A 12,785-nucleotide genomic window follows, 5' to 3' on the forward strand; every position below is an offset into this window, starting at 1 on the left:
CAACGAAAGTTGGGAGAGCAGGGAAAATGAAAATAATTCTTCCAGCATTTTTAATCCATTGTTTGCCTCTGATGAATAGCAGACATTAGATCACTCCATTAGATCACAAGAATGGTGCAGGTTCTGATTCGCTGTATGTGTGAGAATAAAATGGAGCCCGTAAGTGATGGTGAGGAGAACTGTACCGAGTGCAGGAATTAAGTTTCTGATTGTTTTGGGTGCTACTGTACTAATTTCCTCCTGCGTAGGCAGGGGTACTAAACAAAGAATAATTATTTCTTGGCACTGTACTTAATTAAGCATGCCAAGGTCAGTAGAACAGGCCTTCTCTGTGGAGAAAATTTAGAAAAAGTTGGCATCTTTGCTTATGTGTAACATTAGCAAAAATGCATTTACTTCAATAATTCAGGATGGCTACGGTAGGACATCTGGAAAGCAGATGACTAGTCATTAATGCCTCATTTGTTCATGTGACTTGCAGAACCAGGATTTTTCATCCACACAGAACAAAGAGTTTGATCCTCTTGGCCCTCTTCCACATGGATGGGGTAAGACTAACTTAAATGCGTTTTGTAACACAGTGTAATTAAACAGTAAAGCGTACTTCTGCCAAATTATTTGTCAGCTGTTCTAAACTAGTTTATAAAAATTATCTGAAATAAAAATATTTTAAAATTAGATCTAATCCAATGTACTATTAAAACAGAATCCTGACTAGGCTATGCCATTTCAAAGCAGTTTAGAAACTGTAAAGTGTTCTGGTTCACTCCACCGGTAACAAGTGTAATAGCTGTTTTAACACTGTCACCCTTTTCAGACTTTTCCATTCACCCTCTATACTGTTCCTGCTAAGTCATGCTCCGAATCCTCTCTGAATAAAACTCCCAAATTCTCGCTTCAAGACAACTCTTGAAGAGTTTTGTTGGTCTGAAAATGCTTTTTATAGTGGCCACTAACTGCTTCTTGATTTGGTTCTCTCTATGGAATAAATTTGTTACATGTACACACTGCAAGATTACAGGTGATCAGAGTCTATTGGCAAGAGCTACCAACAAATACATACTCACAATAACAGCCCTTCCCATTCCTCACTTCCTATGGTAAATAGTTTCAATGGCTATTAAGCATGCGTGGTTGGCTTTTTGAATTAAGTCTGGGATCGTTTTTGTGGAGAGAGGTCTAAAATGGAGGAAACAAGGCAAGTCTTCCTTGCCCTAAACTCTTGACCTTTTCTATCAATGTGTCTTGGTTTGGAGGACAGATGTCTACGAAGAAAGGCAGGAGCCTCTCTTTGAAATAGAGAATATAAACCTCTTCCCTCCAATTTATTTTAATTTTGAAATTAAGGGGCTTTTTAGGCAAAGATATGGGAATAGGAATAACAGTTCCTTACTAGGAAAATTAAAATAGAAACACAGTACTACAAAGAACAAACCCAAATCAGAGAGTCAGAATATACAGTAATTTCGCGATTATAAGCCGCACTGAGTATAAGCCGCACTTCTGGGTGCCAGCAACTTTTCGTTCTTTGTCCATACATAACCCACACCTGATTATAAGCCACATGTTACAATACAGAGTGTGATAAAAGGTATCTGTTCTATCACCATCTGTTGAGGGTGGGGGCAGTGATCCTTATCTCAACAGCAGATATTCTGCTAATGGGCCATCCATTGAAACCAGGTGGGGCATAGTTCTTTATCTTTTCACAACACATCCTTGCTCCAGCGAGTCATTTTCTGCTAATGGCCCATTGAGTCCCACTGTGTGACTGATAAAATTACTGCATCCCATTGGGAGTTGCTCCAGCCAGGGGGAAGAGCCCAACATTTTTTACCAAGATAAAAACAGAGGTTTTGGGACACTAAGGGAGCCCCTTTCTCCACTGGACTCCAGAGGAAAACTGGATTTCTCCACATTACCACTGGAGCTCCGGAGGGAAACTGCACCTTCTACAGGAGCACTGCTCCAACTGAGCCACATCTGTCACTGCAAGAGGACTGCAGCCACCATTTAATGGGACTGCTCCCAACACCCTGCCTGACGGGGTGTCAGGTTGTACCCTGACCTTGTCAGGGTTTGGAGTTTGTTTCTTTGTAGTACTGTATTTCTATTTTAATTTCCCTAGTAAAGAACTGTTATTCCTAATTCCCATATCTTTGCCTGAAAGCCACTTGATTTCAAAATTATAATAATTTGGAGGGAGGGGGTTTACATTCTCCATTTCAAAGAGAAGTTCCTGCCTTTCTGAGCAGACACCTGTCCTCCAAACTAAAACAGCAACTTTTTGTTCTTTGTCCATATATAAGCCGCACCTGATTATAGGCCGCACTTTGGGTTCGGACCAAAATTTTAGTCAAAATGGTGTGGCTTATAATCGTGAAATCACTGTAACTTGACACCCCGTCAGTCAGGGTGTTGGTAGCAGTCCAATTCAGTGGTGGCTGCAGTCCTCGTGCAGTGACTGATGTGGTTCAGTTGAAGCAGTGCTCCTGTAGAAGGTGCAGTTTTCCTCTGAAGGTCCAGCGATGATATGGAAAAAGTCCAGTTTTCCTCTGGGATCCAGTGGAAAAAAGGGCTTCCTTGGTGTTCCAAATCTCAGTTTTTGTCCTGGTAAGAAAGGCTTGGCTCTTCCCCCTGGCTGGAGCATCTCCCAATGGGTTGAAGTAATTTTATCAGTCACACAGTGGGACTCAATGGGCCATTAGCAGAAGATGGCTCTCTGTAGGAAGGATGGGCTGTGAAAAGATAAAGAACTATGCCCCACCTGGTTTCAATGGATGGCCCATTAGCAGAATATCTCCCACAGAGGTAAGGATCACTGCCCCACCTGGTCTCAACAGATGGTGATAGAATAGATACTTTTGGTCACATCCTGTATTGCAATCCAAGATACAATGACAATAGAAATGGCTTCTGGGATTAGTCCAATTTTTTCAAATAGGTTTCTAGTTGCAAAAGTCTGTGTTTCTTTGGACCTACATACTAGTTTCATCTTTTCCCATTGCAAGCACAGCTGAGCAAACATATAGTGACAGGCAATCAATTATTTGGGTTTCAGATAACTATCTCAAGCCCAGTTTTCTTCTAACTTTTAATTATTTTCAACAATGCCTATCTATCCATTTGCTTTTTAATTCTAATAACTAACTTTTAACTAAAATCCTAATTTTTTTTAAGATTAGTGTTTTATTAGCAATATTTTAAAGGAGGAGTTGATTTTTTTCTCCTTTTACATCTTTTCAGAAAAGAGAACTGACAGCAATGGCAGAGTGTATTTTGTCAATCACAACACACGAATCACTCAGTGGGAAGACCCCAGGAGTCAGGGGTAAGAAATCAGTTGCAGCTGCATGTATGATGAAAGTGTAAATGAAATTAAAATGGCGTCAGGTAGTAAAAGTTGAGTGAGCCAGGAGTTGCTGCCCATGGGTGAGGCTTGGATTGTGTTATGTAAACATCAGAAAACTCGATTAAAAGTTGAGATACTGGCCAAAATGGAATCTGTCACAATATTACTTTGTCATCCTACAATTACTAAGAAAGCTTTGGTCAACAATAAGCAATAAGCTCATTCTCCAGGGTGGTTTCTACTTTTCATAAGTAATCAATTACATTTGGCTAAGCATCTGTGTCATTGGAGGAAGGAGAGATTTCCTTTGTATGATGATGGGATAGTGCAGAGTCTTGAATAAGACTTCGATTGTTTTCCAGACAGTCATAGAGTCACGGAATGGTTTGCAGTTATACAGAATGGAAGGGACTTTAAAGCCCATCTCCTTCCACCCTCCTGCCATGGGCAGGGACACCTTCCATTGTCCCAGGTTGCTTTAAGCCCTGTCCAACCTGGCCTTGGACATGTCCAGGGATAGGAAGGAGACAAAAAGAAAACAGACCCAAAACCTATAGCACCTTTTCTCACACCTTTTTAAAAAAGGAGGAATAAAGGAGACAGAGAAATTGAGGCACTACTAGAAACAGTAGAATTCTGTTTATTTGCAGCTGTCTTACTGCAATGTCTTTGAGGTAAGGAATGGAGACAGGAAGTTGCAGGTGAAGTGTGTTCAGTCCCAGCTGCTGTTTGAACTGAAAATGTCTGTTTGGTGAAGCAACTTCACCTGTCCTCCATGGGGGGAGGGGAAGGAGGACAGGCCAAGGCTGTGTGAGAGGGGTCACAACTGTAGCCATTCACCTCTGCAGCAGCCAACTGTGGAGAGCAGTTACTCTTGGAACAGCGCAGCAACAGAATGTTGGGGCTGTACAGTCAGGATATGGTATTTATGGAGGGAGGCCACTGGGAAGCACTTAGCAGTGATCCTATTCAGGTTTTCCGATATATTGAGCTCTACTTTTGTACATAGCAAAACTGAGGTGGAAATTGTGAAACAATTCTACATTATCAGTATTTGCATTTTCTTTTTATTTTTGTCATTCTGAAACATTTATGGCTGCTGTGATTATGCATGAGGTAGCAAAAGATGGTTATGAAAATTATGTCAGTTTTTGAGTAAAAACCTCATAGTTAGAAGATAAAATTCTGTTGTTTGTAAAGGAAACAAAAAATCTTGCTTATGCTTTTCCCTCAAGGATTTTTATTGCATTTATTTAAGGTAGTGCAAGCAAATGAGCTAATTTTTACTTAACTCATCATTTTGGTCTAATTGAGACCTGACTGAATTTAGAAGGGGAGGGGTAAAAGCTAAAATAAATCCAAATGGAAACTTTCTCAATATGCAGATTTTTCTAGGTTTTCCAAAATGTTTACCGTCTCAGGTATTACTCAATTGAATTAATAGATGAAGTTGATCAGTTACCATGTATTTTCTTGTATCCATAGTCAGTTAAATGAGAAGCCCTTGCCAGAGGGCTGGGAAATGCGTTTTACTGTGGATGGAATTCCCTATTTTGTGGATCACAATAGAAGAACCACTACATACATAGATCCCCGCACGGGCAAGTCTGCTCTGTAAGTGTTCTTCACATTTTACTAAGGTTCTAAAGTCAAGTTTAGAACACATAATTTTTTTGATCTTTATATTTTTTTCCTTTTACTACATTATTAGGCAGGAAGGTTTACAGTAAATTCACGAATACAAGCCGCACTGAGTATAAGCCGCATCTCTGGGTGTTGGCAAATATTTCGGTTTTTGTCCATAGATAAGCCGCACCCGAATATAAGCCGCTCTGTCGTTCGCAGCGAGGACCCGCGTGCAATTCGTAACAGAACTGCGGGAGGGCGGGGTTTACTGGCTGAGCTAGGGCTGTGCAGGCTCGGCCCGCTAGGGGCCGCTGACGGGGCCAGGTGGCCCAGCCCGGTGCTGCCGCTGGGGCCGGCCGCCGCTGCCACTGGGCTCGGTCACCCCGGGTCGGCGCTGCCCTGCGGTGGCAGGCAGGGACGGAGCTTCCCCCGCTCCTGCGGCGGCGGGCGGGGACGGAGCATTTCCGCGCCCGTGGCGCCGGCGGTGGGCGCGGACAAAGCACCCCGCCTCCTCCCCGGGCTGCGGCAATGGCTGCGCGGGGCTCCCGTCGGCTCCCCGGGCCACGGCAATGGCGGCGCGCACTTCCCCCGGGCCGCAGCAATGGCTGCGCAGGGCTCCCGTCGGCTCCCAGAGCCGTGGCAACAGCGGCGCCCGCCCACCCCCCCCCGGTCGGCTCCCCGAACCGCGGGAACGGCGGCGCCCCCCCCCCCCTTTTCCCCGGGCCGCGGCAATGGCGGCGCCCCCCCCCCCCCCCCCTCCCCTGGGCTGCGGCAGAGGAGGGAAGAAGAGAGTTCTCCCGCCTCTCTCCCCGCCCCCCGTGCTGCCTGCCGGGAGCCAGGGCAACACAGTAACACTGTAACAATTGCGAAATGCCGGCTTTTACTGACAGGTGCTTGGCTCGGCACTCTGGCTGGCACGTCTGGGGTTGTAAATGTCAGAAAATTATTCATATATTAGGCGCCCCCGACTATTAGCCGCACTTCCGGGTTTCCACCAAAATTTTTGTCAAATTGCTGCGGCTTGTATTCGTGAAATTACTGTACATGGAACAGTGCTGCTTAATTACATGGGATTTTTCATTCACTGAAAGTCCTCGAAGAAGGCAGAGTTCTGAACACTGCAGAATCCTTCTTGCCATGTACTGTCTGAGATTTGAGAGTAATGGAGGAGCTGCATCTGTCCTGTTGATGACCAAATCCCTTCCTTAGAGTTACTAGTCTCTCTCTTTAAAAGAGACCCAACCCTTTTCTTTTTTTGACCTGTTTGGTTTTTTTTTACGGAACCAGAAGGAAGTTGAAACCAGAATTTACCTCCCAAGTTAACTGAATGTCATCACGTCTTTAGTGTTAGAGTCTTTTTTTACAGTTAATGATCAGGTAGTGTTTTAAGTGTAGTGTTAAGTGTTCCACAGTTTACAAAGGAAGTTCTTTTCTTTTTAGTTTAAAAACAATAAATTACACCCCAAAATCAAAAACTGACTAGATTGCCAGCTAAGCCATACAGTTGTGTAACTAATACATTTGCAGGCTTTTACTTCAGTTACAAAAAAAATGGAAATATATTCTTTTCCTCCTTCTGGTTGCAGAGACAATGGACCCCAGATAGCTTATGTGCGTGATTTCAAGGCCAAGGTCCATTATTTCAGATTCTGGTGTCAGGTATGGATTCATTTTTTGGCAGTATTTCCTTGCACTTTTGGTTTTGCTTACATGCTTCTAATGCCTTCTTCAGTGCCTTCCAATAAAGGGAATCAAACTACTGTAAGGTTAAAGGTGGGTTAAATTAGGACGGAGTAAATGCAGGAATTGTATTATGTAACCTTTAAAGTGGTGTAACTTCTGACTTTAAAAAGTTTTAGAATAAAGGAAAACATCCATTTCCCTGCTTTTTTTTTTTTGAAGTGGTGGGTTTCTGAATACTGTGTTCTTGCTATTTTTAATACAGGAATATATAGAGGCACAGTACTTTTAAAGTTAATGCTTTCTGTAGGACAGTTTCTAGTTTCTATATATATATATAGAAATATTTATTAAAAATACCCACTTCTGGGAGAAAATGCAGGGCATTTGCAACACAACAGACATATCTAAGCACTGAGGAATATGCTGTGGTGCACGTTAGGTTGCTCTAGCATATTATCAAATTCCAGCATGTCAGTCTTGGTCCTCTAAGCTCCTTATATCAAGAGATGTTTAAGGAAAAAGTATTTGGTTTAAATGTTCCAGTTTTCCTTGAAAACAGTGGAGAGAGTAGCCTCGTTTTTCACTTGGAATTTTGTGCAGTACAGCCTGAATGTTCTAATTTTTTTGCTAAATTAATAGAATCACAGAATGGTTTGACTTGGGAAGGCACCTTAAAGATCATCTCATTCCAGCTCCCTGCCATGGGCAGGAAGACCTTCCACTATCCCAGGGTGTTCCAAGCCCTGTCCAACCTGACCTTGAACTTCCAGAGATCCAGGGGCAGCCACAGCTGCTCTGGGCAACCTGTGCCAGGGCCTCAGCACTCTTATAGGTGCTTGGAATTCCTTCCCAATGTCCCACCTAATCCTTAAAGGCATTGGGAAGCCATTCACTGTGTCCTGTCACTCCAGGCCCTTGTCAATAGTCTCTCTCCGTCTTTCCTGTTGGTCCCTTCCAGGTACTGGAAGGCCACAATTAGGTCACCCTGAAGCTTCTCCAGGCTGAAAAATCCCAATTCTGTCCACTTTTTCTCATAGGAGAGGTACTTCATGTGCCTCATCAATTCTGAGGTAGAAAGCCTTACTCAGCTGGAATATGTTATCAATCTTCATGTTTTCCAGTATCTTGTAGGAGTGCAATATTTAACCTTTGCTGAGCAGCATCTGGAGGTGTGTTCATGTCACTTTAGACAGCAATGTTGGAACCAACCTGTTCTCAGATTAAATTGCAATTCAGATATCTTGGTTGCTAGGTTTGTTTTATATCAATTAATGAAATTCAACTGTACCTTTTAATATATACTACAAATTGCAGTCCAAACTTAACCGTGGAAATCTTAAGTGATTGTACCCTTCACCTCTAAAAAATTTCCTTTTAGCAACTGGCAATGCCACAGCACATAAAGATCACAGTGAGCAGGAAAACATTATTTGAGGACTCATTTCAGCAGGTATTGTATTAAAACATGGGAGTAATGGGCATGAAAAGTGGAGTTATCAAATTTATTCTCACATGTCATTTTTGAGCCTTTGATATCTTGCTAATGTTGCTTTAAGTCAGACTAACAAAAAAGTACTAGTTTAGTAGTTAGGCTGCAGTTGCACTTACAAGATCATGCTAAAATAGGAAGTTCTGGCACTGATTTATCTGACGAAGGGGAGGGTTTTTTTTCTCAGAATGATTTAAAATCTGAGTTAATTTTGAGGAGAGTGCTGGGGCAGAGCAGCACCCCATTCTCAGGATGTTTTTGTGTTGTGTTTGTTTGTTGGTGCATTTTTCCTCACAGTGTGTTGTACTGGCATGGGCTATATACAAAAAATCTTTTAAATTAATCTTAGTCTGGTTGTCTTGAAATGAGTGATTTATTTAAAAACAAAAATTATTAATTCTATTTGTATTATTAGGAGTGAAATTCTTATTAATCTCTGTAGACTTAAGGTTTAAATGTTTAGGTTTTGTTAAGGTCTGTAGACCTGATTAAAATTTTTCCAAATTATTAAATGCTCTAGTGCGTGTTAGAAAATAGTAATAATTCTAACCAGTGCTTATAGCTGTTTTCTTAAAAAGAATTGATTTTTTTTCTTTCACTAAGATAATGAGCTTCAGCCCTCAGGATCTCCGGAGACGTTTATGGGTTATTTTCCCTGGAGAAGAAGGTTTAGATTATGGAGGTGTGGCAAGGTAAACTATGCTGAAATGGCAGATAATAACTTGTTCTGCAAGTGGTGATGTGAAGGCTTCCCCAAAGTAGATACTTAAACTGCAGTGCTTTCACAATAGGAGTGAAGTTTATTCCTTATTTTGGAACATCTGAGGAAGGCAGTTCTGCAAGATGTTTGCATGTCTTAAAACTGTATAAAATTATTTTTAGTTTGCATTAGGAATGACTTTAATCATCTCTAGGATTAAAGAGATGCAGTTTACTGAACTAAAGTAAGCCTTTGACCCAACTGTAAATGTCAAAATAAAGTTTATTGAAAAAGTGAACAGAAACGTACATTTAAATCCAAAGTCTTGACTGGAATGTGACTGAGAAGTGCATATGTTAATTGGCATTCCTCAACCCCAGATATTTAGATCAGTGGTAGAATTGTAATGTGCTCATTTAGATAAGATTAGATTTTATCCAAGCTGCTGAGAGTTATGTATCATTGCAGTTTTGCATTTTAATTTGTAATTTGCTGTAGTTTCCCTTTGGTGTCAGTGTGGGCCAGCTACTTTCTGGGGAAGGAGGCAGACTGTGCCAACAAGGGCCTGAGTCAGCATGAGTTAGCTACAGTAATTTCTGCTGTGATTTATTTTGAAATGTATTTTTATTGTTTGTGTGATTTCAGGGAGTGGTTCTTTCTATTGTCACATGAAGTCTTGAACCCCATGTATTGCCTGTTTGAATATGCAGGGAAAGATAACTACTGCTTACAGATAAACCCAGCCTCTTACATCAACCCAGACCACCTGAAATACTTCAGATTCATTGGGAGGTTCATTGCCATGGTAAGTCCTAAAGCAGAAAGCAGATCTGTCTTGTAATTTTCCTATAAATAAATATTGTGCCATCACATGGATAATTTAAAAATCCACTTTTGAGTTGACAAAGTGAGGAGTTTTGGCTATAACTCCTGTTGGTATAAGCTACTTCAACATATGGGCAGTCATGATACTCAGGTTGGTTTAATTCTTTGACTGTCAGATTTCATGGGCACAGAGAACACAATGTTGTCATATTAAGTACTGAAGCATCCTTTGCATTATTTTGTCTGTTTTTGTGTTCCTCAGGCTTTGTTCCATGGGAAGTTCATTGACACTGGTTTCTCTCTGCCATTCTATAAACGTATCCTAAACAAGGCAGTAGGACTCAAGGATTTAGAATCTGTTGATCCAGAGTTTTACAACTCTCTCATCTGGGTAAAGTGAGTTTGACTGAATTTTGTTCTTGAAATAGCAATACAATGTTTTGGATTTTCACTTCTGCCAGGAAGTAGGTGTAAAGCTATTACTAACAACCCTACAGAATAATGCAATCTAACATTGCAGAGCAGTATGAAATTTTTACTGTTACTTTAGATACACAAAGAATGATTTGTTTATGCAGGGCCTTTCTGATTCATTGAACATTCTGTGCAGCATCTTCTGTTGTGTTTTTGTTGGCTGTTACTAATTCTAGTTAGATATACAGATGTGGCAGTCTTGAACATGGTTACACATAAAATGGCTTGAGTAAATTCAACTGAGACTTCTGAGATAACTGGTTAGAAGAAATCAGCAAAAACCTAATTAATATTTCTCTAGTACTTGGTTTTGTTAGAAAACAAAATTTGTAGTGCTACAATCACACAAAGTTAACAAATATAGTTTATTACTTACTACCACATAATTCTTCTGTTAGTCACACTTGCAATTTGACTTCAAGGTTGGTATTGAAGATTTAATGCCTTAAAAGAAGTTCTAGCCATCCTGGTATTTTTGCCCCAAGCTTAATGATTCCAGACAATTCCTACCTGCAGCCTTCCACGTCTGCATGATCAGGCACCTCTCTGTCCATGCTCTTGTGGAGTCCTCCTCTTCCTGAAGGACTTTGCAAATTCCTCTCCAGAGACTAGCGAGTAAAAAGGATGTGGAGTTTCTAGACCATAGTTATTTTGGAATTATGTATATACAGATATTTTAAGAAATTATTTTTAAAAGCCCCTTCAATCTAAAGCATTGTAATTCTATACTGATTTTGTCATAGGAGGATGCCACATGTTTTAGTCTATGGTTAATGTGCACCATTTGTTTCAGTAACACATCTTTTTTCTTTCAGTTAAAATGGTAAATATATTAGAAGAAAAAGAGAGAAAAACAAACTAAATTTTTTTCTTCAGCTATAATAAAAACAATTTTGCAGAAAAATTAGTCTTTCTTGCGATTAGAGACAAAATATTTCACTGAAGAATCACGCTAAGAATAGTTTTAAATATGCTTTGAAAACTTCATAGAAGATGTGAAAATAGATTGGGTTTTAAAATGCAAAACTAAATATAAAAGCCAGGTTTTTCATCTACTGTAGTGGTGATTCTTGGAAGATTTATCTTAAATACTGAGGAGCAGAGAAAGCAGCATATGAGATGTTTTAGAATTAAAATAGGAGTTGTGTTTAGTTTTCAGAGTAGTATGTTCTGCACTCCATGGATGTGCTGCTAATGTGCCTTCATTTTAATTCAAAGCAATTTCTGTAGTGGTAGAAATCTTCTAGGCTGAAGTCAGAAAAGGCTTTGCCCCTTTGAAAAAACACTTAAGGATATAAAATAGGAGAAAAGGCTTCAGATCCCCCAAGGGCTGCAGAGTCCTCTCAGTCCGGACCCAAACTTCAATGTAGCTGAGCCTGCTTGTCTGTAGTGCTACTGGAGGTAACCCTGAGGAAAGGACTGCACATGTACGGGGAAAAGAGCCATGTCTGTCAGGACAGACATAATTTTGCTCCTTACAGGCAAATTTTGTAACTTTGCAGGAAGTATTCCTTGGCACATCTGTCAAGGGGCTGTTTTTCTCATTCCCACAAGTTTGAAGATTTCACAGATTGACTGAGTTTGAACATGGACTTTTAGAGGTCATCTGCCAAACCTCTATGCCCAAACTGAGCTGGACCGTGTAGCTTTCATTTTAAAAGGGATGGATGATAAAATGAAATCAGCCCTTCATCTGAAACCACCTCTCCTCATCCAAGGTTTCATGCAGTACCATGTGTTTTGGAAAGATGAAGTTCAGAAGTGCAGTTGTATCATGGGGCTCAATAAACCATAGTCATGTTTTCAAGACTGATGTTGCTGTGTTATGGGTCAGGATAAATATCTGGATTTTGCACCTTATTTTGGAGGAAAAATCATCATCAAAACCTCTGTATATATAGACAGTTCTTCACTTTGCAAAAGCATAAATCAACATATAAACTCCAGGCCTTCTTGCAAGGCCATAATTACTGTGTAAGGAACATTTCCTTATCTTGACTGTTTAGCTCCAAACCTTATACCTTGACGTTCTTCATACTCATCTTCTCTACAGTATGCAAGTTCTCAACACAGTTATTTAAAACTATATTTTTTTCCTTCCAGAGAGAATGATATTGAAGAATGTGGCTTGGAAATGTTTTTTTCTGTTGATAAAGAAATACTAGGTGAAATCAAAAGCCATGATTTGAAGCCAAATGGTAGCAACATTTTGGTCACAGAAGAAAATAAAGAAGACTACATCAGGTGAAAATAAGTGAAGACTTTAAAACTCTGTCATTTTCTTTCTTGAGTTCTAGCAACAAAAGATTGTGTCATTTAAAGCATTGATGAATAATTGCTGATGCCGGCAATGAGTGGCAATTGTTTGGATCTCATAATTGAAAAAGGAATATTGATTGAAATTAGTTTCTAAAATCCAGTTTTCCTAAAGATCATAATTAGAAGAAAGTGCACCTTTTTTTTCTAGTTACCTCAATTTAGCAGAATACCATAATGAGAATTGTGACTGTTACGTATTTCATGAAATGTTCCATGTGTTTATTATTATAGTTATATTGCTTCATACCCTGCTGATGTTCTAGCCAACCATTTCTGGTTCATTTGAGGTTTTGAGGGGCTGTTTTTTGTTGGGTTTC

At 40.3% G+C, this 12,785-nt stretch overlaps 1 protein-coding gene across 1 annotated transcript in view; it reads left to right on the top strand.

Annotated features, from left to right (window-relative positions):
• The window catches only part of ITCH (itchy E3 ubiquitin protein ligase), a 70,564-nt gene that overhangs the window by 46,690 nt on the left and 11,089 nt on the right, over positions 1-12,785 (top strand). The window contains exons 11-19 of the mRNA XM_033074979.2: positions 482-548; positions 3,247-3,331; positions 4,838-4,966; positions 6,565-6,637; positions 8,040-8,111; positions 8,754-8,842; positions 9,496-9,655; positions 9,938-10,071; positions 12,253-12,393. Coding sequence (XP_032930870.1) covers positions 482-548; positions 3,247-3,331; positions 4,838-4,966; positions 6,565-6,637; positions 8,040-8,111; positions 8,754-8,842; positions 9,496-9,655; positions 9,938-10,071; positions 12,253-12,393 — 950 coding nt within the window. The remainder of the gene's footprint in view (positions 1-481; positions 549-3,246; positions 3,332-4,837; positions 4,967-6,564; positions 6,638-8,039; positions 8,112-8,753; positions 8,843-9,495; positions 9,656-9,937; positions 10,072-12,252; positions 12,394-12,785) is intronic.

Source organism: Catharus ustulatus, chromosome 17 (genome assembly GCF_009819885.2).
Source record: "Catharus ustulatus isolate bCatUst1 chromosome 17, bCatUst1.pri.v2, whole genome shotgun sequence".
NCBI lineage: Eukaryota > Metazoa > Chordata > Aves > Passeriformes > Turdidae > Catharus > Catharus ustulatus.